The following is a 25,570-nucleotide window of genomic DNA, read 5'->3' as shown; positions in this document are numbered from 1 at the left end:
TTAAATTCTTTCCTCATTTTTCATTTACTACACATGTAGTAAACTAGTTATACCAAAAAAAAAAAAAAGTAAATAAAAGCCATCTACTAGACTAGCTAGTATGTAACTTAAAATTCATTCCATATGAAGAAAAGAAAACAAATTTAATCTCATAGATTTTACTCTCCTTTTGGCCTGGCAATGTGAACCATTTTCAACAACTCCCAATTCGTCTCTTATTTCATACCTTTCGGGCCATCGTTTTCAATGTTCTCTATTTTAAAATTGATTGCACGGTCTAATCTACCACTCCAATAACTATGTTCATGAACGAAATACTTTCTTCCCATTGGTTGGTGTCCAAAGAATATTGATTACTGATCACGTGCCATGCAACTTGAAAAAATAATTATTTACTACATAGTTAATGGAACCAACTTTCTCGAGCCACCAAAAAGCTTTGCGTGACTTTGGTATTTTATATTATAAGCAACAAGTGCTTTTAGTACTAAAGTGGAAGGTGTTTTTCTTAAATATATCTTTCCTCAAAAATTGTCATTACAATAAAACTTAATTCAGCACTAGCTCAAATTAGAACTTGCTGAATGTTTTTCCACCAATATATATATATATATATATATCCTTTTCATTTCTTTCTCTCCTCATTTCAAAAAGCTTATTTTTCACATTAGAAAATCCATATTGCCAAGAAGTGGTATGATGTTTTCCTCTCGTGTGCATTTTAAAGGAGACATTCCTTTCTACGGATTTTCACTGCTCTTGATTTCAAAACAATGACATCTCAATGAACATGGAATTTATTTCAATATCGATCTTTCCCTTTACTATTTAAAAATCATCCCAATCCCAAATAAGACGTAAGACCAAGGAAAAAAAAAAGATCAATTAAACCAACATATTTCTCAAAAGGAGAAAAAAAAAACGACAAAAATATTTCAATCTGAAACGAAAAGAATCTTTTCAGGAGAATACACAACATCATGGGCAAGAGGCATCTAATTACCACAACCTCCAATTAAAGGAGCTCTATGGAATTATCTATATATAAAATAGAGCCAGTTGAGAGCATAATCATGTAGCTGGTGTGACATATCTGCTTAAAAAAAAAAAAAAAAAAAAAAATGCTCGGCCTCATGTCATTGAAAAGATAAGCATTTGATTAATTATTTAATTCCCATCTTAAGAGCAGTCGTCCTGCATGGAAATAATCTAAATATTGCAATTAATTAGATGATAAGAATTTCCTTAGAGTATTCTTGATCTGTTTTTAACGTTGACGAAAACATGGAAAGAACATAAAATTACTATACTCATAGTAAGAAATAAATAAATTAATAAAATCTAAGGTTTTACAAAAGCAAGCAAGTTTGGAGAATTACCATTCTTTTTCAAATCCTTTCACTATTAGTTATACTTATATACAAAAATATGCAGCCATGAGCCATGAGCTCTATTTTTTTTTTTTAAAAAAAAAAAAGAAAAAAGAGAAAAAAAGGCTGTAACCACGAGAACTTTTATTTATTTCTCTTTTTTAGGAGTAGGCGAACTTTTTTTGTTAGTGTGATGATAATTCAACGTCAAATTGGGAAGCCTTTTAGAAAATTATGGCCACTAGATATATTAAAATAACCAAAAGGTGAGAATGATGACAAGCTTCTACAGTTCCACATTATTATAATTTAACAATTAAGCACAATTAGTTAAGCAAATTGGAGATAAAACAACGCTAGATTTGTGTACATTAAAGATGACAAGGAAATGCGCGTATAATTTCAACCTATACCATGTTAAAAACAAAATTCCATGTTATTACCATGTTCCATCTGTCTTCCTCAAAGTGCTTGATTAACAAAAATGTCTGTCTACGAAGGTTTCTAAGGAAATCATGATTAATTTCCTATTTCATGTGAACAACAGGATTAGGATGTGCCCTTTCCAAACACCAAGATTATGTGCCCCAAAACTGAGACCTAAAAAAAAAAAAAGAGTTACAAGAGGGACTGAAAAAAAAAAGAGTGTACTTTCTTTTTTTTATTTAATTTTCTTAAAGTAGCAAAAAAGAAATTAAGAAAGATAAATTCTATTAAATCCATTGAATTTTTAGCACTATGACAAGGTGGCCTCCAAAACTTGTGCTCGTATCATCTGTTCCTTCTCAATTTCGAAATCAAATTTACTCCCGTTATTTTTTTTTTATTTAACAAATTAAAATGCCATTGTGTTGCTAGGACCATGAAAAAAAAAGTATAAAAGAGAATGTTGCCCTAAGCTCAGTAATATAGGCTGGAAAGATAATAATAATAATAATAATAATAACATTTATTTTCCCTAAGCTCAGTGAATTTTTAAACTCATCCAAAAACTAATAGGAAAAAAGAACTCAACCCTCAATAGTTGATAGCATAATTTTGATGATTTTATTGTCACTCAAAGGAAAAAATTTGGTCTTAACCCAAACAAAAAATATAACGTTGAGAACTATAAAACGTTTATAGTTAGAGACAATGACAAGAGCGTGAGCTGCAAAAAACAAAAAACAAAAAAATCCATGTCAAAAGCACAGAAAAAGGCTGTTTCACATGGTGCTATATCAACTTCGTGGGACCCGTGTGTGAGCCAGGCGCATGACAGTGAACCTTGCAAAGAGAATTACATGTTTTATCGAGTAATCACCGAACCTCTTAATTATATTTTTAAAAAAATTATATTTTTTTTTATTTATATGAGATATTTTCATCACAAATTAAAAAGATTAAAATACTCATAGATTATATATCATAATCTAATAGATCATACTATGACTGACCCAGTGATTAGAAGTTGGCGGCTGATGTAATCTGTCAAGTTATGGATCATAACCTGTCAGGTTATAATTGGTAGCCGGTCGGAGACCCGCCGATGGCCAGTGTAATCTGTCAAGTTATGGACCATAACCTGTTAAGTTATTACTGGAGACCCGCCGGTGGCCAGTGTAATCTGTCAAGTTATGAATCATAACCTGTCAGGTTATTTTTGGAAACCAGCCGGTGGCTGGTGTAATCTGTCAAGTTATGGATCATAACCTGTCAAATTATGGATCATAAACTGTTAGGTTATTACCGAAGACCCGCCGGTGGCCAGTGTAATCTGTCAAGTTATGGATCATAACCTGTCAGGTTATTTATGAAACCCAGCCAGTGGCTGGTGTAATCTATCAAGTTATGGATCATAACCTGTCAGGTTATAGCCGGAAACCTGCCAGTGGCCAGTGTAATCTGTCAGGCTATAGATCATAACCTGTCAGGTTATAACCGGCCGTCCGGAGACCCGCCGACGACCGGCCAAAGACGGGGAGGCCGCAGGTTTATTTTATAATTTACCAATAGACCATTAAATAGTAACTTTAGAATTTTAAAAATATTTAATTTAACTATTTTTATTATTTTAATTGTAAAAAAGTATAAATTAATTAGTTCATCTTTAAGGATTAGAAATAGATTCGGATATCCGTTGTTTTCTCACCTTGTAAAGGTGGCACTTTGTGCAGTGTGAATCCGAATTGGTTAGGTTTCATTAAGTTAGACCAAAGCCACTCAAAAGTTGGGCAAATACATGTCGTGTCCACTAATTTGGGCCTTCACGACGGGGCATGTTATTTTAGACGTGGCCTTTTCCAATCCAAGGAAAATATATGACCTCCAAAATCTAAATTTAGATGTCCAAATCTCAATGTGATTCATGCCGCCGCCGCCGCCCCCCCCGGAAAATTTTGGAGATTCACCAATGAAATAAAAAGGACCTGACTCAACACTCAACGTCGCACAACGCATGAGGTTCCAAAATAGGGCTCTAAAATATCAAATTTTGAATGCATTATGGGAGGAAAATTGAGGGGGAAAAAAAAAAGTCCAAACCACTACACCAATCCATTGGTGGTAATCACGCTAGTTTTTTTATAATCCTAAAACAGGTCACAAACGGAGCAAAATTTTGTTCACACCGTAAGAAAAGCTTGCTTTCAGCACAGGCAATTAAATTGTTGATCACGCCATGCACGAAACATGAACGTGAAACCTCAAATTATTAGACTAAAACAAAAGGAGAAAGTCAGCAAGTCACAGTCAAGGGTTGTTGCAGCTTCTTTCAACACAAGAATTACTACTTTGGAGCACGGCATATAATGGTGGAAAGCCACATATCCTCTTTGCTCAAGTCAACTGATAACTTGCCGGCACTCAATAGCTGTCATTTTTGGCCAAAAGGACAATTAATTTTATATAGCCATGACCACTCCTTTAGCTTTCTTTAATTTCATTCATTTTCGTATGAATTAATGACTGAAACTAACTTCTAGACCCAATGGTTTCTTAAGCTGTGAGATTTTGACATAAATAAATAAAAATAATAATATGCAACTTTATTTCAATAAAAATAATAATACGTAACTTTATTGTTTCTGCTATTGGAAACGTACAAAACTGCCATCCAATATCCATTTATTTCAGGTTTCCATCTGTGTCCAAGTTATATATATATATATATATATATATATATAATCCCTCCTCAAAGTATCTTTAGTCCATTCACTTGTTAATTAGGACCAGTCTCGTAATTTTGAATAATGCATGGATAGACTCATGCAAAGTATATGAAAGCTGCTATTACATGAGAGCCGCATTAAACCGGATAAAATATGTATTCTCTACATCAGGAGCAAGCTCATAAATTCATTAGGGTCATTGACCCTGATCTAAGATTTAAATCAAACAATGCATAATATAGAAATTTTTTTGGACAATACTATTACGCTCACTTCATAACATATGATTGTGCTCCATCGCCCATGTAATAGCTCGGGACAATCTATTGTAGAATTTCCGCTCATAAAGATAAAATCATCGAAGTTCAAGATATATATATATATATATATATATATATATGTGTGTGTGTGTGTGTGTGTGTACATGCATATGTATGTATATGTACTTGTAGCTACCTACCCTTCGTCCAAGAGCGGGTCAAAGTGTTACTCTTTATTTATTTATTTATTTATTTATTTGCCATTTATAGGCATGGCTGCATAAAAGTATCACTCAAGAAAGCTAGCCGATCGACGTTAACTATCGGGAAGAACATTTTTAAACCAAAGGGAACGAAGCAAGAAGATTTTTTTTTTTTTTTTTTTTTTTTAAAGTATTGGCATAACATTGTCTTGATATTAACATTAAAATGTAGGATTATTTCACAAATAGGTCTTGTAATAGACGCACAATCTTAAGTTGGTTCTTCATTTCGTTTGGCAGAACACACTATGGCAATTTTTATTTATGTCGTTGGTTCCACTGTCATAAATAAAGATGTTGATGTTGTACTATGGTAATTTACTAGGCTTATATGTGCTTTGTACAATCGGATCTGCTGAATCATCATGTGTGTAGGGTCCGACCCACTGACAAAAGTCGTTTTTTTTTTGGGTGGTCGTTTTTGGATACTTTAATTTCAAGAACTTTTTTTTTTTTTTTTTTCATTTTTCTAAAGAAAATGACCTAAAACGTTTCATGCTTTCAAAGCCACCATCATGTAATGACATGGCCCCTTTTAAAATATTTAGAACAATTTTTGACGGAAGGATTACCGACGGTGTAAAAGCAGAAAGACTGAGGTAGCACGTGATTGAATCTGAAAACTCTAAGGCAACTTAGGCCTCGTTCATTTCACCGATTTTAGTTTTTAATTTTAATTTTATTACAGTTAAAAGTTCTTACAAAAAGTCACATTTAACTTTTTTTTATTACAGTTGAAAGCTCTCAGATAAAATCACATCTCAATTTAAATTAAAAATTTAAATCGACGAACTGAACAAACTCCTAATGTACGATGACGGTTCATGAACTATTGGTGAATAACAACACAAAAATGTAATCGTGGAATATGTATATGGGGGGAATCATGCTAGACACACTAATATTAATTCCTACTCATGAGTGTTATAATTCTATTAGTAGGTGTTTAAAAGATTTATTAACAAAAAAAAATGATTGCATCAACCAATAGAGTTGTGACAGCTTATAAATTGATACACAAACTGAGACTAAAATTAGTGTCTCTAACATTATTTCTATACAGGAACGAAGGGAGCATAGGACGAGGGGGGGGGCTTAAGCCCTCTCTCAACTTGTTGTTGTGTTTTTTTAACCACTATATGCACATAAGTATATATACAATATACTATATTCTCTCTACAATAAATTAGACAACGCGCCCCCTAAAAAATAATAATCTAATTTACACCCCTAAAATTTTTAAAATGCAATATATAATCACAAAAATCTTGAATGCTTGCCTTTTTTTTTAATTGATAATCTTCTTTTCTTACTTTTATGTTTATTTTTTCTCACTTATTTTTGTAGCTCTTTCTATTTGATTAACTTATTTGTAGTACGTAATCCATTGTTGAATTTTTTAAGGAATTTGAGTATTAATGTTGTTATTTTGAGAACAGGATTTGATTAGATAAATAGAATACACTCATTATGTTGACATGTTCGTTTGTCTAAATAAAAATAAGAATAAATTATTAAATGAGAATTATTTTTCCTTTACTATTTAAGTAGCAATTTGATTGAATAATTATGCGAAGGTATTTCAAAATAAAGTTAGAAGACTCTCCAATTCTTATGGGTAAAAATGACACTAGTACGAAATCATGTACTGGATTTCACTTCTTTGAAAACTGCTAACTAATTTTCGGTTGTAAACTTCAATTTATGAGTATGATCTTAGCATCCGTGATTAAGTTCGAGGTGTGTAAATGCAAAAAGTCCTTGTTAGTCTTAGGACTATAAATTTTCATTGACACAATTTGAAAATTAATTAAAAACACTTAACTCAAATTAGCCCCTCCTAACAAAATTTTCTGACTTCGTCACACTCTCTCTCTCTCTCTCTCTATATATATATATATATATGTGGCCACTAATCTATAACAAGTTAACATCTCAATCTTTCAGGCCCTTCCCATTATAAATGCCTAACCAAATAGGCTGAAGTTGTTGGGTTTCCAAACAGGGACCTATTCCTCTCAGCTTTGTGTGAAAGTTCACCCAACAGATAGAAATGATCTTTCGAATATTAATGTAGTCAAATTTACATTAAACGAGAAAAAATAAAGTTACACGTATACTTCTGCAAATAAGTAAATAAAGGAATTAGCCGGGCATAACAACAATCCGATCATGGCATAAAAGCTATGGAAAATATTGGCACAAAACAAACACTTTAGGTTTACAAAATTATTAAATAGACTAAGATACGAAAAGTGTTAAATAACACTAGGGTGTCACATCACTAGCTAGTAGTTCAACAACCACATTGTATCACATGATAATGTGTATAGGAACCTGTGTAACAATTTTATAGGCTCCACATTTGACAAGGGAGAGCGTGAAATACAAGTATTACAAAAATTATATAAAGTTCACACATCATAATGTGAATAAACAATTGACAAAAGGACTCTCATGTAAGAGAAATTACAACATATCATGTGAAAATATATGTAGGTACCCATATGATAATTAACAATATGCTCCACAAACAACAAAATGATGAGCGAGAACTAACCATTACGACAATAATATTATGTTTGCTCATTTTAGGAAAAAAAAAAAATAGAGTTTACGAATATGATGTGAATGCCAACTGATATAATAAGATTTTTATTGTAAGTACTAAAAAAATATTCTCTGTTAGTAGGATTTTAAGATTTTATTTTAAATCGTCAAATTTATGGTAGTTTTTGTCACTTTTGTATACTTACTTGTATTGACGAGATTATTATCAAATCTAACGTCAAGAAAGATGTACTAGTCCTACCTTAGAAAGCTTGACATAATTAAGGACTGGAAAATTATAGAATATCATGTGAGAATTATATAGATACCTATATATAATAATTAACAGACCGTACAACTGGTACGAGTGTGCGTGAGATTTAAGCGTGAAAATTGATGCAAAAATTCGTACACAATGATGCGAGTATTGATTCATGACATAAAGACCCCATTGAAGAATAATTACAAAATATCATGCGATAATTTTTAGGTAACTCTAATAATCAAGGGGCCCCAATTTCATCTGTGGGCGCGTCAAAATCATGTACACTGTAAAGTTCTATTGGTAGGACATGCAAGTAAAATTATAAGACACAAGGGGACGTACTTGGCCGATCAGGGTACATATGAGCCTCATGAAAAATAGTACTCATTCCTATAAAGCTAAATCTCGCCGCTCGTACTAAATGAGTCCCACTAAATTCAGTCTCATTTACCTATTTAATACAACCCATTTTAGGTGAATAACAAAGTTTTAATCTCATAAAGAAAAAAATAGGATTGCTCAGTAATCTTTCTTGACCACAAAAAGAGTTCTCTCCATAAGGCTGCCTCTAATAGTCCATGCAAATGTTATTTCAAACCTTCAAAGTTTCAAACTCCCACGAAAAAGACAATTTAGAAGTTGATAGATTTTTGCATGATTGGACCAACATCAAATGTTAGCCTTGAGAGTTTACTTTTCTTGTGCATCACAAAAGTAATACATCACATTTAAAATCTGAATAAAACCATTTAATAATTCATGTTCTTTTAAGAACAGAAGTTTACGATAAATGGCTTGTTTTTTTTTTTTTTTTTTTATCAAAATTCAAAAAAAGTTTAAATTCAAGTTACAACTTTATTCAAGTTCATGTTTTTTTTTTGTAAAATTTGAGTTTGAACTTGAGTTTAAATTCAAGTTTTAACTTAAGTTTGTAGTTAAAATCTGAGTTTAAATTTCTCATTCAACTCAAGTTCTTAAACTCATTTCTATTCTTTAAAACACTATAATTTTTTCGTTTTAATTCCGATTGAGATGATTTTTGTTTTCTATGCGTTCACAACGAAAAGACGAATAAAATCTCATCCATATATCCTATTAAAATTTTTCATCACTTTTGAGTTTTTATTAAAATACTATCTAAATATAAATTTAAATTTTGACCCATTCAAACACAAATTCAAATAGATCATCAATTCAAATCATAAATTAAATATGCACATTTAAACACAAACTCAAATAACAACTTTAACCTAAGATATAACTCAAATTCAACTTAAAATATATATTTAAATCACTGTAGCTAAAAAATGTAACTAAATAATATGTACTACTGGCCAACACACAACATGGATGAAAGCGATACCAAAACGTTTGCCATCATGATTTTTTTACACAACTTTCCAGAGAAATTCTTACACAGTGCAGCTTAATTGAACATAAAAGGAAAAAAAAAAAAAAAAAAAAGAAAAAATAATACAACAGTAAATTTTCTTTTCCCTTGGGCCTAGGCTGGCTTAATTGATGTTTTGTGTTCTTCGCTGTCCCGATCCTTTCTCTCAGTGTCCGTGTAAAAATATTATTCTATGGAGCTTCCGCATCTTTCATATCCTTGGCGTTTTATGAATTGGAATATGTAATTTATAATTCTCTTTAAGAAGAAGCAACAGCGGAAACATCCTTGCTGGATCTGTTGTACTTCATATGGCTCTTAACGAGCTGTCCAGCAGCAAGAGCAGACATGAGAGAGAGCTCGCCAGCGAGAACAGCACCAGAAACAATGGTCGCCAGCATCCTCGAGTTCGATCCCGGTTCCTCCCTGTTCGCGCCTCTCACTCCGAGCAGGTTCAAGCAAGCCGCCTGCGATGCGAGCTGCGTACCACCTCCAACTGTTCCGACCTGCAAAACACAATCAAAAAACTTGTTAGATAAATATTTTGTGACATTGGCATAAGATATTTGTTAAATATTTTGAAGTTACAGTGCATGTTCCTAAGTTAGATAGATAGTAAAATAACTTAAAAAGACAAAATGAGAGAGTTTGATAGAACAAACTAATTTTGACCTCAATGGATGGCATGGTGACGGAAATGTGAAGATCCTTTCCGTCGTTGACAGGCTCCATCATGGTGATGCAGTGAGAACTCTCCACGTTTTGGGCGGGGTCCTGCCCAGTGGCTATGTAGACGGCGGAGACGATGTTGCTGGCATGGGCGTTGAAGCCCCCGAGAGCACCGGCCATAGCGGAGCCCGTGAGATTCTTGAGCATGTTGAGCTCCACTAGGGCCTCCACATTGGTCTTAAGCACCTTCCTCACCAAGTCTCCCTTGATCGTCGCCTCACAGACCACAGACTTTCCCCGTCCCTCAATCCAGTTCACCGCGGCGGGCTTCTTGTCAGAGCAAAAGTTTCCAGAGATTCCAAGCACGTCCATGTCTGGGAAGTCGTTCTGGAGGAAATCCAGAACGTTCTGGACACCCTTGGAAATCATGTTCATCCCCATGGCGTCACCGGTACCGCAACAGAATCTCGTGTAAAGATTCTTCCCAGCAATTGCGCACTTAATGCTCTGTAACCTCGCGAATCTGCTTGATCTGTAGATAATTCAACAGAAAAAGACGTAATGGTCAATTTCTGTCAGTCAAAGTACAGAAAGATTTCAACACACAAGTCACATGTCAATTCCAAAAGTCGTGAAATGACGAACCTGTTGAATACCATGGCCAAGGTCTCGAAATTGGCAGTATCTTCCAAGAAGAACTTCAATTCAGCAGCCCTTCTTGCGGTGGAGAATCTCACAACAGGCGCTCTGGTCATCCCGTCCCTCATCAGAACGGAGCTGGCTCCGCCGGAGAGGTGAATAGCCTTGCAGCCCCGGTTGGTGCTGGCAACCAAGCAACCCTCGGTGGTCGCCATGGGAACGGAATACTCCCTCCCGTCGAGCAACAGAGGGCCGGCTATCCCCACCGGAATCTGAACGTACCCGACCGGCATCTCGCAGCACTGCCCCAAGATTGAATCGTAGTCGAATCCCTCTAACGGAAGACCGGCGAGAGACTTCCCGGTCGTCCTCTGCAACGCCTCCCGCCTTATCGCCGCCGCTCTCCGGCAATCCCCGAGCTTCGACTCCAAGGAATACGACGGAGTCGCCCCCGCGACGACGGATTTCACAATCTCCTCGTCCTCCTCAGTCATCTCAAACGCCGGCACTGGAATCGAAACCGAAACCGTCACCGGCACCGGGTCGACGACCTTCGGCGGCGGAATCGAGCAATTGAGAGCGGCGCCGCAGGGGACCTTGCGGGAGTCGTCTTTAAGGATTTCGACCATTTCGTCGTCGTCGGCGGCCCAGACGTCGGCGGAGGGACGGAGGATCAAGGACTGGACGAAATCGATGCCGAAGAATCCGAGTAGGTAAATGAAGGAGGCGAGGAGGGCGAAAAGGGCAGAGATCTCGGAGAAGGTGAGGACGTGGAGGGGCGTGGATGTGCGGATCTTCTCCCGCCACCGCGTGAGGAGGAAGTAGACGACGGAGAAGAAGAGCGTGAAAAACGTGACGTTCGTTAAATACAGAGGCATCGGGAGAGCGTCGGAGACCTTCGGATTCCGATCACTTTCGACGTCGACAAGCTTCTTCGCCTTCAGGACGGTGGGCCCGGCCGGCTTCGCCGATTGCCTGTTGCGGACGTCCATCTCTTCGATCGTGCGGTGGTTGAGAAGACGTCGGCGGCGAATCGGACGGCGAAGAATGGGCCGAGCTGAGCTGGCTGAGGACCAGAAATTAAGAATCTGAAACGTTTTTTTTTTTTTTTGGGTGGGTTTGTTTTGTTTTCTTTTGGGAGGTGAAGCGAGGGTTGAGGGGATGTTGGTATTTATAGTGTTGGTAAGTAAAGCGAGTGTTGAGGAAGAGAGACGAACTTACTCGCGGGGTTTAGAATTCGCGCGTGTGGGGACGCAAAAAGACATTTTCCAAAGGAAAGGACTGTAACTTTATAGGCCTAATTAAAGGGAAAAAAATAAAAAGTGAGTTTAGACTTTAACACACAGCATAATTTTATATGACAAAAAATTTAGCGTATAAGAGAAATTAAAATTATTGCAATAATCACTTCTAATTTTGAAGTATAAAGTATAACGAATATTAAAATAATCACGACTAGATTTTACTATTCATAAAAGTTTTTATAAAAAAATATGTTATAATTCCACTTAAACTTGAGAGTTGTTGTAGTGTAACTTTTTATTTTTCTGTAAAAAAGAGAAAGTTGGCAAGTGAAGTATTTTACTTGGGCTGTTTGGCACGTTTGAAAACTAGTCAAAACAGTGCACCTCTTCTATATTGTGCGCACTTTAGTGGTGGAAGAATAACATAAAACATAAACGATAGACCAACTTCGTTCTTGTCTCCTTCCTTGTTGTTTATTTAAATAAATTAACTTTTTTGGGGGGGCTTGGATTTTTTTATTAAGTTCTTTAATTAATTTTGTTTGGTTCTATGTTTTGTCATTTCGATAGTATCTATCTCTAACTCCGAAGTCAGATTATGTTTCTGTTGCACCATGGTCGAGCAGTTAAACCATCTTCTTGAGAACATGCGTCGAGAGCTCTAGAAGTCAAGGCTGATCCTTGATGTCGAGAACTGACAGCTAATGAGATGTCTTTAGGTTGAGCACTCTTAAAGATAAGACATTCAAGTCGAGAAGTTCTTAGAAGTCTTTGAACGTTTTTGCGTCGAGAAGTCTACAGAATCAGAAGAAAAGACTAGAGGATCATATTCAAATCCAATCCCGCCAAATCAGGAGAGGATAAACCTCATCAGATATCTGAATTCAAACAGGAATATCAGATGATGATCAATGAAAATAATCTCCTAAATTCAGATATTCAGATGTGGAAATATAACTGTAAAATCCCCTAATTAGAGGAGATAAAGGGATCATCATCAAAAAATTAGGGATAAGAGTCTCTGAATCCAGAAGAAAGCCTATAAATAAAGGCTGAACTCCTCATTTAATTTTTCACGCACACTTTCCTACTCTAAAGAAAAATCTTATGTACTCTTGAGATTTAGTGCATTCACAAGTAGACGTAGACAATAATATTTTGCCAAACCATATAAAGTCGTGTAATTTCTTTATTTTCTGTATTTTTTATTGACTTAATTTGTTAGAATTGCAGTGTAAGAGTTCCCGGAGAGATAAAATCCGAGTTAACGATTTGCACCGTCAACAGTTTCCTCTTACTACCACTTGAAAAATGGGGTTTTTTAATTATTTTCTAGGAGATTCTCTAGTACGTCTGGCGTATCAGTAGGTCATATTTTTTTAACTGTTGGATATGTGTACTTTTTAACTTTTACGTTATTTTATACAGATTTAACAGACATAAAACTTAACTTACTGATATATTAACATACTAGAAAAGTTCCCTTTCCATTTTGTTCTTGTTTTTTCATGAGTTTGAAATGTTACCGGATTTCAGTAGGCCATTTTGTTCTTCTATACACAAAAACTATCTAACTTAATTTGAGATACGAGAGAATTAATGCGAGTATTTTAAGTAATGCCAAAAACAAAATATACACGCTTTTGCCTTTTATATCGATTGTTATTTGACTTGTTTCCTCCTTTTCTTTTATTCCTTTCTTGACTGAAGTTTTGTAGGATTTCATTCCCTGCATGCTCGTCTTTCCCTTTCTTCAAATTCTATTATTCTTTTACATTTTTGAAATTCGCAATGTTTTAGGTTGGTAAGTTCTTATTAATATAATGAATAGAAATGCTAGTGTGATTTTTTCTGTTTTTTTTTTTTGACTTTTTATATTTATTGTTTGATATGATAACTCCACTATTTTATTTTTTTTATTTAAATAACAATATATCATATTAGTAGATTCTACGTGTTAAACAATCACTGTAGAAAATAATAAAAAAAGTGACAGAAAAAGTGACACTACCCTTTCTCTATAATAAAATGATTTACATGCCCATATCTCACTTCTGCAAGGGAAAAATTTTTCCCAACGATAATAATACTTCTCTTTGATTTGTCAATCAATAAAGTTCAGTATGATTGTATGAGAAATTATAAGATAACAATATAACAGACTTTTATTATGAAATATTTAATGGTCTCAATATAACAGACTTTTATTATGAAATATTTAATGGTCTTCTTCAATGTAAAAATAGACACATCGAATAGCAAAAGATTTGAGGAGGGAAAAAACAAGAAGAAGAAGGCAAAGTAAACACATGGGTTTCTTTGAGATAAACACAAAAATATTCTCTGTTTTTACCGAATTGATTTTGTGTTTTGCTTTGTATTTTCACGAAGGAAAGTGTGAGACGCAGTTTTTATGTTGATAACATGACGTATCGAAAACCTCTCTTTAACGTGTATCTATGAAATTATTATTTCTTTTTTTTTTTTGAAAAAGGCCAAATTACCATTGATTTTTCTTAAAAAAGTTTTCGTCAACTATATATAAGAATACTTCTGTTTGATTTTTCAATAAATAAAGTTAATTAAGAGTATCATATGAGGAATTATAAGAAAATTTTGGAGAAAATATAAGAGTTTCCGTCAACAATAAGAATATATACTTCTGTTTGTCTTTTGGCACTCCATAACCAGAGAATATTCAGTGAGACCCACAACAACGCATAACAAGCGCAAAGTTATTATATATCCATTTTTCTTTAAGTCATTGATCTTTGATTCTTTGTGATGACTGCATTAATAGCTATATATATATATATATATTTGGAAACGGCCTCTCATTCAGGGTAAAACTGCGTACATATGAGATTGAACTTTTTTTCGAACCTGTCATAATACGAGAACTTTTTGGCACTGGAGTCGCCTTTTATATATATATTTGAAAAGATATATAATATTCGTACATTAATGGAGGTCTTTTTCTGATCTCTTATTCCACTAATTATGATTACTATGGGAATGATGGATTCTAATTTCCAAGATACGGGAAGAGAGGCCGTTTGCCCTTTTCCATAGTTTATTCAGTGTATATGTAAAGATTTCGAAGATAGTGTTTTCCTTTTCTCTTTTATTCGTTTATAAACGTCCCCTGAATTTTATATATTGTTTTAACTTGCCCTTCTAATTTTGGAAAATAATTGAATACTTCACCTTTTGAAGTATAAAAAGTAGTTTAAAATACTCCTGAATTAATGTTATTTCATAAATGCTATATGAATTATTGATATTTTGTCAATTTACATTTTTCAAAATATGAGGGACAATTAATTGACATAAAAATAATAATTCAAGAAACAGTATAATAATAAAAACTTCAACAACACAGTAATACAAACTCACTCTGTGGTTTTGTCAGTTAAACTATTTTGGCTGCCAGAACTAATTAAATTAATTAAGCCGTGTGTTAGAGAAAGTTGATTCGCAACAAGAAGAAGAAAAGTTGATTTGCAATTGTATTTTCTTAAGAAGCTAAAAAAGTACATGATTTTCTTCGAGGGAGTAAGAAGATACAAGTTGTTTAATGTAAAATTAGTCTATATCGTGAGCAAGCAACGATATCCAAACTAGTCAATCGAGTATAAAGTCTAATCATATGGCTTTTAAATTGAGTACAAACACAAAAGCATAAGGCCATAGTTATTAAGGATCATTTTTTTAGGGACTTTTTTTTTATAATTCTTGTAAAAATAAATTAACACTAGTTTTTTATTTTTCAGCAATAAGATACATATTAGAATCCATTTTTTTATATTTTTTTAATATGATGTAATTTTGATTAAATTTAATGATAAAAAACTGTGACTATTGGTAAAGTAAATTACTAAAAAAAACTCTTTTTTTAATGATTGTTTAAAAAATTATCACGTTAATTAATAATAAAATTATTATATTTACTAATAAAAATATTAAGTCAAATTGATATAAACATTTGGGATAAGAATTGGTGCTAACACTTCAAAGAATTACATAAGCATTTTTTAAAAAATGTTTTTAAGGCCAATCGAGTGAACCCCCAGTTTGGAAAAAACGATGTTCCCAAAACTGAAAGTCAAATTCAAGATTCTCTCGTACTCACAGCTGATTCTACAGCTAGCTAGTGTATCTCTAGCCTTTACTTTCTCATTTCCCTGCGCGCCAGGTCAATATATAATACCCAAAACTGACAAACACACTTTGGCACACAAGTTTGGTGGCATGCGTTACGTGCAAACAAACAGAACGATACTAGCTATCTAGCTAATAAAAATTAAAAATTTGTTCGGTTATATTTTTAAGTTATGATAATTTAAGTATAATTTTTAAGTTAAATTATTAAAATTATAATTTAAGTTTGTATTTTAATGTGCATATTTGAATTATAATTTAAATTAAAAATCTATTTGAGTTTGTATTTGAGTAAGTCAAAATTTAAATTTGTATTTAGATAGTATTTTAATAAAAAATTCAATGGTGATGAAAAATTTTAATAGGATATGTGGATGAGATTTTATTCGTCTCTTCATTGTAAATGCACAGAAAAAAATAATCTCAATCGGAATTAAAACGAAAAAGTTATGACGTTTTTAAGAATAAAAAAAATATTATTCATTAACTTGAGTTTAAGTTTAAGAACTTGAGTTAAAAGAGAAACTTGAACTCAAATTTTAATCCTAAACTCAAAATCAAACTCAAATTTTACAAACGAACATGTACTTAAAAAATGTTATAACTTAACTTTAAATTTTTTTTAACTTCAATTTTTTTTTTTTTAGTTTTACTCCAAAAGAACAAATATTAAGTTTATTGAGAAAAAAAAAATACTAATAAAAAGTTGGTGGAAAGAATTTCCCGCCATATTAGCTAGCTAGCAATATATTAATTAAGATCCTAGAGATTTTTATACGGGCAATATTTCAACATGTGTGATGTTTTACAGAAATATGCATGGAGGCTATCTTGACAAATGAAAGTCCGGTCTTGAACCGTTTTGAGTACTCTATTGACTGGAACAAAAGAGAGATCTATAGAAGGCCACGAATTCCTATCAATCATAAGTTTATAGTTTTCATTAAATACTATTAATTAGTTGTACTTCTTCTCTAATCAACAAACTTCTTGTCCAAAACTTGTTGTCTCGCAACTGTTGAAAGAAAAAAAAAATATTGTTATCTAATGAAACGCCTTTTAAAATTAAACATATTTAATTATATTAATTGTGTATATTAATATGCTTAAAATTAATTTTGTGATTAATATTAAATTTTTGAGTTATTTTAAAGACTTATAAATTAATTTTAGAGGATGTTTGGTAGAGGGATTCGTTCCCTGATTCGAATCATGATTCGTAGTTCGCTACAGTATTTTCTCTCACAAAAAATACACGTAAATTAAAAATGGTTCGAATCACATGGTTTGAATTCTCCAACCAAATGTCCTCTTAATTTTTCAATTTTCACCTCAAAATTTTTTAAAAATACACTTAATTTTAATGTATTTTTATTTATTTATTTATTTTTCCATATTTCTTTTCTTATCCATCCTCTTTCCTCCCGTGCAGCCCCTCCCCCAGACCCCTCTCTCTCTTTCCTTTCTTTCTGCTTCTTCTTTCTTTCCTCTGGTTCACCAACCACCGCATCTCTCTCTCTCCTTTCTTCTTCCACGCCGGCCAACCACCTCCAGGCTCTCTATCTCTCTCTCCCGCCGGCTGTCTCTCTCCGGTTCTCTCTCCCTTTTTCGGTCATTTTTCTCTCTCTCGGCAGTTTGGCCGAGACACAAAAAAAAAAAACGAACGAAAATGGGAAAAACTGAGGGAGACAAAGCTCCATAAACTGATTTAAGGTAAAACCCTTTGAAACCCACTCTTTGATTCGAATTTTAAGCTTAAGAAAGTTTAATTTTGGTTAGATTTGAATAATTTTGAGTTAGCTTTGGATTTAAACAATTATTATTGAAATTGATTGAAATTTAGAGGTTTTCAGTTATTGGACTTGTTGAATTGATTGGAAACTGATTTTGATGGATTCTGGAGAATTTATTTTGAAATTGAACTTGAATTGCATGTTTGGCATTTTTCCTATTTATGCTGGCATGCTTAAGCTGAAATTAAATAGGAAACTAAACCCATGAATTGGATTTTAATCTTTAAAGAACCCCCAAGCTGATTATAAAATCGTTTGTGAGACTTGGATTTGAGTCAAGGCACACTAATAGGAAACAATTAAACATGATTGAGCTTAATTCATTTTAGGAATGAGAAATACTTCCTAAGATATTGCTTTTGTGATAAAGTTAGTGGAGAAGGTCAAGTATTAAAGCTTTAAGGAAAGCAGATGCTAGGAGAACGAAAGGCTAGCCCAGGTTTGACATCCGAGAGGTAGGATATTCTTATCCATATCCTTGTTAGCCTCACTTTAAATGATTTTGGCCAATGAAAATGTTTTAAAACAAAACATGTTGAAAGAAAATGATTTTAAAGGAAATAGCATGAATAATGCTATTAAGTTTTCCAATGATTTTGAAAATGAGATTTTAAAGAGTATCATTTCTTAAAATGAAATATTTTAAGGAATGATACAACGCATGGTGGCCTCAGAGATCGGGATGTAGGAATCGCATCCTTAGGGGCAGGTCCCGAAACCCGTACGGATCCACTTCTTGCTTTGTTGAACTATGGCTATGCACTTTTTACTAGACAGACATTTTACTGCTCCTTGTTTAGTGGTATGATGAGCTGCACACTTTCATTATACAGATATTTTCTACTATGTGAGTATTTCCTTTTCTAAATTGTATGATCGGTTCCGGGTGTATGTCTTCGGACCGTGAGTATCTTATTTAAAATGTTTTTATAAAATTATATCCTACGACCTTCCGCTCACTTTTATTATGTTTTCAATATTTTAAACCCCTCATCCAGAGTTAGCGGTTTAAATTTACAGCGTGACAAGTGGATGTCAATGGATTGAATGTGCGAAATTTGAAGCGGTACGTTTGTTTCGGATTTACGGATTTAATTTCTGAGATGTACTGTATTTCTGTATGTAAACTGTATTGGTCGACATTGTCCCTGAGTTGTATTATTTTTCTTGGACTTAATGGACTGTTCTAAATATTATTTGTGAAAGAAAGTCTCCGGAACAAACTATATTGATATTTATGTAATTATTTTGTAATTTGGTTAAACAGTCTAGTTTAATTAAGTTAAATTTTAAAATAATCACGGCCCTATCTTTGGGGTCGTGACATCTAAACAAATTTAGATTTTTTTTTTAACAAAATGTAAAGTTAGTAGATGATCGATCTTCTCGATGTCTATTCATCTATAATAATTTAGGACCCGTTTAATTTGTTGATTTAAATTTTTAATTTAAGTTGAGATGTGACTTTATATGAGAGTTTTTTACTGTAATAAAAAAATTAAATGTGATTATTTTTTAGAGTTTTTTACTGTAACAAAACTTAAATTCTAAACTCGAATCGATAAAATAAACGGGATCTTAACTTTGTTAGCGATCCTTTGCATTCATCAACCCACTTGCATGCTCAGACACAGGTGAAGGCAATAACTCTCGAGACAGTTTTTATAGAAAATACTCGACCTTTTTTTACCTAGTTGGCTGAAAACTTGAATAATGCACACATATATACACACACATATATATTGCAAAAGCAAAACAATGAGTGTGTTTATAATTAATTTTTATTTGTTTTTAAAATCATTTTTATATACCTTTTAAGGTACGAAAATAAAAACGATCTTTAAACTGGTAAATATTTTAAAAATAAAAAATAATAAGAATAATTTTAGTGAAAAAATTAGAAAATAATTAAAATTTTTTTTTTCTGTTTTTATTTTCTAGTACTTATCATAATTTTAAAATTAGTCATAAAATAATTTTTAAAATAATTTCATTTTTATTTTTGTATTTGAAAACAAAATAATTTTTATAACGTTACCGAACGAGCCTAAATATGATTGTAAGTTGCAGGTCTTATATCTTTTTCATAGATTTTCCTCTATGGTAATGGGCCACTTGGCAAAGGATAGGCTGGGTTAAGGAAGAGATGCCAGGGCACGGCCAGCTGTCTTTCGGCAAAAGACAAGAAAAATACATATTTGTTTATAACATGAAGGCCTAAATTTTTAATTTAAATTGAGATGTAATATTTTTTTAATATTTTTAATTATAATAAAAAAAATTAGATATGATATTTTTTAAGAATTTTTAATTATAAAAATTTAAAATTAAAAATTTAAATCGATAAAATGAACGAGACCGAAGTGTAAAGTAATTTACGGGTTAATATAAAAAAAAGAAAAATAATCCCCCAAATTTTACATTAATTTCATATTGGTTTCTCCGCAATTGGATTATTGTAGTAGGTTGTAAATGTCTTTGATGCTAGGTATTACAAAACACGAAACATGTGTAGGTAGATATTTTCATCCTTGGTAGGTACCTAAATATTCCTTTGGCTCATAGTAGGTAAGTAAGCGTTTTTTTTTTTTTTTTTTTTTTTTTTTTTTTTTTTTTTCTCTTATGCAACAAACACGAGAACGAAACGAACAACCAACAAGGAGGACAACAACAGTCTGCTAATAGTAAGATAATTATATATGATGATAATCATACAACATCATTTGCAGACCCCAGGAAATATAAGAAAAATAAGTAGTAAAAATTAAGAGAGAAAAATGCCCGACAACTCAGCCGAAGCTTTATTCGTGTTTGTTTGAATTTACATCTGTCGGACAACTCAGCCGTTCTTCCACATGAACTCAATGAGTTTGGTTAACGCAACTCGAGACGACCCACCATCGCTTAGAGAAGCTCTGGCTTCGTCCTTCAATGACAATGCACGCTTCCTTACTGAGTCACCGTTTTGATCTGGGTTCGTCATCAACTCGATGACCCGCTTCGCAACTTCATCGGCGGTCACAAACCCGTCGGAGGAGGACTCGTTCATGGGCAAAGCAATCTTGATTTCGTCAACAAGAATTACCCTGTTGAACCTCTGCTCCGCGTAGAGTGGCCACGCCACCATCGGCACGCCGGCGCAGACAGCTTCCAGCACCGAGTTCCATCCACAGTGAGTCACGAATCCGCCCACCGACTCATGATTCAGTACTTCCACCTGGGGTACCCAGTTCTTCACCACCAGTCCCCTATTTTTGGTTCGATCCAAGAACCCTTGTGGGAATAACGAATCCAAGTCTGCTTCCGGTGGGACCCAGTTCTTCACCACCAGTCCTTTCTCCTTCTTTGGCGGTGGACTTCGCACCACCCACAGGAACCTCTGGCCGCTTCTCTCCAACCCCACCGCTATTTCCTGCAATTGCTCTCTCGAGAACAAGCCTAAGCTTCCAAAACCAAGAAAAACCACGCTTTCTCTTGGTTGCGAGTCCAACCATTTTAAGCACTCGAATTGATCATCTGTTCCTTTTTGCTGATCTTTTGCGGTAATCAATGGTCCAATGCAATACAACGGAGGTGTGGGAGCATCCGGCACGCATAATCCATCTAATATGACTTTGACGGCTCGAGGCTCCAACGACTCAAAACTGTTTACGATTAGTCCATCTGATCTTTGATAGCAGGTTGTGGACTCGAGAAAGTATTCATAGGCCCTATCACTACGGTCGAGAAGTGCCGTCGTCAGATCCAAGGAAGGAATTGGTGGTAATCCGGGCATGTGTATGTTGGCGTTGTTAAGGTCTTTGAAGCTCTTTGGGATAATTTCATGAATGGTTGGCAGGTAAAGAAAAGAAGCTAAGCAACCGACACCCGAAGTCATGAAGATGTAAGTGGGGATATTCTTGAGCTCATTTTGATCGGAAGAGAAGACGTCGATAATGCTAGCGCAGAAGAAGTCCATGATGAAAGCACGAACGGCGTGGTTTTGAGAGATGGAACGCAGGGTTTCGGCCACAATAGGTTTGTTGATTCGGAGGACTTCGAACATTAGGAATTCGTGGTGGGGCGAGGCGGTCAAAGCCTCGGGAGGAAGGGAGATGGGCGGGAGGTGGTGGAAGGTGATGGAAGGAGTGGTGGCGGAGACGCCGCCAATGTAGGCGGAGGTGTCGCCGGCGTTATAAGGTGCAGTAGTCAAGATGATGTGAATGGAGAGTGAAGGTTTGAAAGCGTGAATGAGCTTTCCAAGCTCAACGAGAGAGATAAGGTGGCCGATGGCTGGTGATGGCTATAGAACTATTGCTTCCATCTTCTTTCTTTTGTGTGGCGTATAGTTCAGGTGTGTCAAGGTTCACCAGTGGCTTTCTCTATTCAACAAAAGAGGGTAATCGATTCTTTGCAGTATATATTTGTTTCAAGTGATTATAGAAGACAATGCAATATATAACATATACCCACCGAATCCTGTATGAAAACGAATGCTGATCATGTTCAGATGTGCTGTCTTGTATATATAACTATATTTACGTAGTACATATATGTTATTGGAACTTAATGCCTGCTCTTCAGCAAAATATATGCACATATATATTTGTTTATCGCAAACATTGCTTCACTTTTATTCTCTCGGCTTAAACAAAAGAAGAAAGCTCGTATTAGTTAATAATTTTACAAGTTAATTTTGTCCTTGTTTTTCAGGATAAGAGATTTATGCCCCGTTCACTTCGCTGATTCGAGTTTAGAATTTGAGTTTTTCTACAGTAAAAAACTCTTACAAACAATCACATCTAACTTTTTCACTACAGTAAAAAACTCACATAAAATCACATCTCAACTCAAATTTTAAACTCGAATCAGCGAAGTAAACGAGACCTGAACATTTAAAATTGTGATTCAAAAACATTTTTAATTTATATATAATTTTTATAAAAAAAAAATATTATAATAAATTACGAACTATAACCATAAATTATTATACGAAAAAAACGCACACTTATTTTTTCCCTTTTTATTTGGATCGACAGAGCTTTAATAATAGAAAATGATACAAGTGTCCCATCATTTATTTAAAAAAGAAAAAGGTTGGAGTGCTTTCTCGAGATACACGAATCTATTTATCAATAGAGTCGTTTATTATTATTATTATTATTTTTTTTTTTTTTTGCCCCTCTTGTTTTCCTTTCAGCTAACGCTATGTTTGAAACCCATATTCTAAGGTTGAAAAAAATGCAAAGAAGAAAAAAGAAGAAAAAAGAAAAAAAAGGTTTTTACTTTGTTTGGAACTCAAAAAAATACAGGAGGAAAATTTTTTGTTTCGGAAGGTAAAATCACCTAAAGAGAGAGAGTTAGAGAAGAGGGAGAGAGAAAGAGGGAGGGGAATTCTCACCATAGCGGAGAGAGAGAGTGAAGAGAGGGAGGGCGTGAAGAAAAGAGAAAGCAGAGGGAGAGAGATATTGGGCATATTTGAAATTTATTTTAAAATAATTTTATTTTTTATATAAAAATAAAAATAAAAACATTTTTAATCTCAAATAGAAATTATTTTTAAAAATGTGTTTGATAATTTTATCAAGAGATTGTTTTCAGTATAAAAAAATCCATTAATGTCTCTATCTCTTTCTCTCTTCATGAGAGAGGATAAAACAAAAATAAAAAATAAAAAACGACTAAAAGTCATTTTTCATTTCTCTCTTATTTTACACTAAACTAAAAAATCGTTTTCATTTTCGTTTTTTGTCTTTATTGTGCCAAACGTCGTTTTAAAAACGTTTTCATTTTTTTTTCTCAAAAAACGTGAAAAACAAAAATAGAATCAATTCTAAACATGGCCATTGGTTGAGGAGAGAGAGGAAGAGAGAGATATCCGTTGAGGAGAGAAAGGGGAGAGGAAGAGGAAGTGAGAGAGATATGTGGTGAGGAGAGAGAGAAAGAGAGAGAGATTGAGTGAGGGGTGAGAGAGTGTGAAATGAGAGATAGAGTGCATATTTAGTTTATAAATTGAGAATTATAATTTAGAATTATTCTCAATTTACGTGTATTTTTTGTGAGAAAAAATACTATAGCGAGCCACAAATCATGGCACGAATTCTCATACCAATCACCCTAAAAAAGATGAGAATGTGAAATGAGAGATAAGAGATTTAAAGAGTAAATTTTGAATTTTGATTTTCCTCATTATTTTTTTAGGAAAATAAAATCCTAGTTTTACATTATAAAATTTCCTAAAAAATTTTATCATTATTTTTTTCTCAGTTCCAAATAGGGGTGTAAATCGGCCGGGTAAGGTCAGGTTGAGCAGAAAAATTGAGCCGACCCGATCAGTGCGGGTTGAGAAAACTTTGGGCCGCAACACTCTCTTAAGTCTACAAACCCGCAACCTTTCGGGTGAACTCAGGTAGGCTCGGGTCACTCGGGTAGGTGAAAACTAATTTTAATCTATGACTTCATACCTCTTTTAACAATCATTGACTGCGAAGGAAGTGAAAGAAAGTTATAAGGCTACAACTGCATCAACAATCCATTTTAACATCACCTTTCTAAGCCTGAAAACTATAAAATGATGAATCCAAATCTATCTTAACTCTCCCGAGAAAGGAGTAATTATAGAAAAGTAACATATAATTACTCCTTTCTCTTGATCTTCAGTAGGACTAATTCTTTCTTGGCAATAAAAAAAAAGCCACAATTTTGTTCTCAGAAGACTATAAAATAACTAGAAGCTCTAAACCAAAAACACTCCATGATCAAATGCTCTATGTAAGAATAATTTAACCGGGCTATTTATAGGGAAATAAACAAAATTTTCATACTCAATGGTTCGTGGATTTTGTATAAACTTTGTAGCTTTTCATGATTAGTTACTCAGAAATTGCAATTTGCATAAGATGCTAAACTCTAAATTTTGGATTAAAACAAAATTCAACATATATATATATATATATATATAAAGTTACCCAATTGCTTGAATAAGTAAAATAGAAGTGCTCAGAAACTCATACCAGGAACATACAAACCAATCCAGCGAGCAAACACGCAGTGAATGCATAAATTCTATGATCAAGTCAATACCTAGAAAACCAAAAAGCATTCTGAGGCCAAAACTAGAGAAAACCCCACCAAGCCAGTAATTGAAAAAAAAAAAACGAAAAATAAAAATCTGGGGATTAAATTTTTTGCATCTCAAACTCAAAAGGTACCTGAGTTTGAGAAAGGGAGAAAAAGTTGTCGGCAATGGCGAGCTCACCAGGTTTCGGCAATGGCAAAGAACTTAGCTAGCTCTTTCTAATTCAACGACAACGGAGCTGAAGTGTTTGGACCAGAAGGCGGAGGAACTGAAGTCGACGGAGAAAAAGAAACTTGGGGAGGAGATGGGGCATCCGAGAAGAGTCTGCCATTGAAACCGAGAAGGAGGTCTCGGAAAGCTTGGTTAGGGTTCGGGAATCGAGGAGAGAGAAGCCGGTGACGGGTGGTGGATGCGTAGAGAGCTCGGAGTTGGTTTGGGAGCTTCAAAGCCATGGCGTCGATGGTCAATGGCTAGAGCTCGGTGGTCGAGCAAGAAATGGGGTTAGGGCATCAGGGAGTTTTTGGAGAAAACGTGAATCGGGTGAAATGTTGCCCGGCCCGCGGCCCAACCCGCAAATTGCGGGTTAGGCCTATTTAAATTCGAATTTTAAAAAAATATAACCCTATGGGTGCGTTTGGAATTGGTTCCAAAACGTTTTTATTTTCTGTACGAAAATGAAAATGAAAACGTTTTTAGTTTCATTTTTGAATTATTTCTAAAAATGCGTTTAGTAGTTTTATTTAGAGATTGATTTCAGTTT

At 34.1% G+C, this 25,570-nt stretch overlaps 1 protein-coding gene and 1 pseudogene across 1 annotated transcript; both read right to left on the bottom strand.

Annotated features, from left to right (window-relative positions):
• Positions 1 to 9,400: 9,400 nt before the first annotated feature.
• LOC21396915 (3-hydroxy-3-methylglutaryl-coenzyme A reductase 1) lies at positions 9,401 to 11,688 on the bottom strand. The gene is made up of 3 exons (XM_010092425.2): positions 10,562 to 11,688; positions 9,920 to 10,448; positions 9,401 to 9,753 (listed from the first exon to the last, which is right to left on the bottom strand). The coding sequence occupies exons 1-3, from the start codon at positions 11,545 to 11,547 to the stop codon at positions 9,508 to 9,510; spliced, it is 1,761 nt and encodes a 586-aa protein (XP_010090727.1). The 5' UTR covers positions 11,548 to 11,688; the 3' UTR covers positions 9,401 to 9,507.
• An 8,741-nt stretch (positions 11,689 to 20,429) lies between these two features.
• LOC21411694 lies at positions 20,430 to 25,294 on the bottom strand (annotated as a pseudogene).
• Positions 25,295 to 25,570: the final 276 nt, after the last annotated feature.

This window comes from Morus notabilis, unplaced genomic scaffold (assembly GCF_000414095.1).
Source record: "Morus notabilis unplaced genomic scaffold, ASM41409v2 Scaffold338, whole genome shotgun sequence".
Lineage (NCBI taxonomy): Eukaryota > Viridiplantae > Streptophyta > Magnoliopsida > Rosales > Moraceae > Morus > Morus notabilis.
This window is presented reverse-complemented; position numbering and strand designations above follow the sequence as displayed.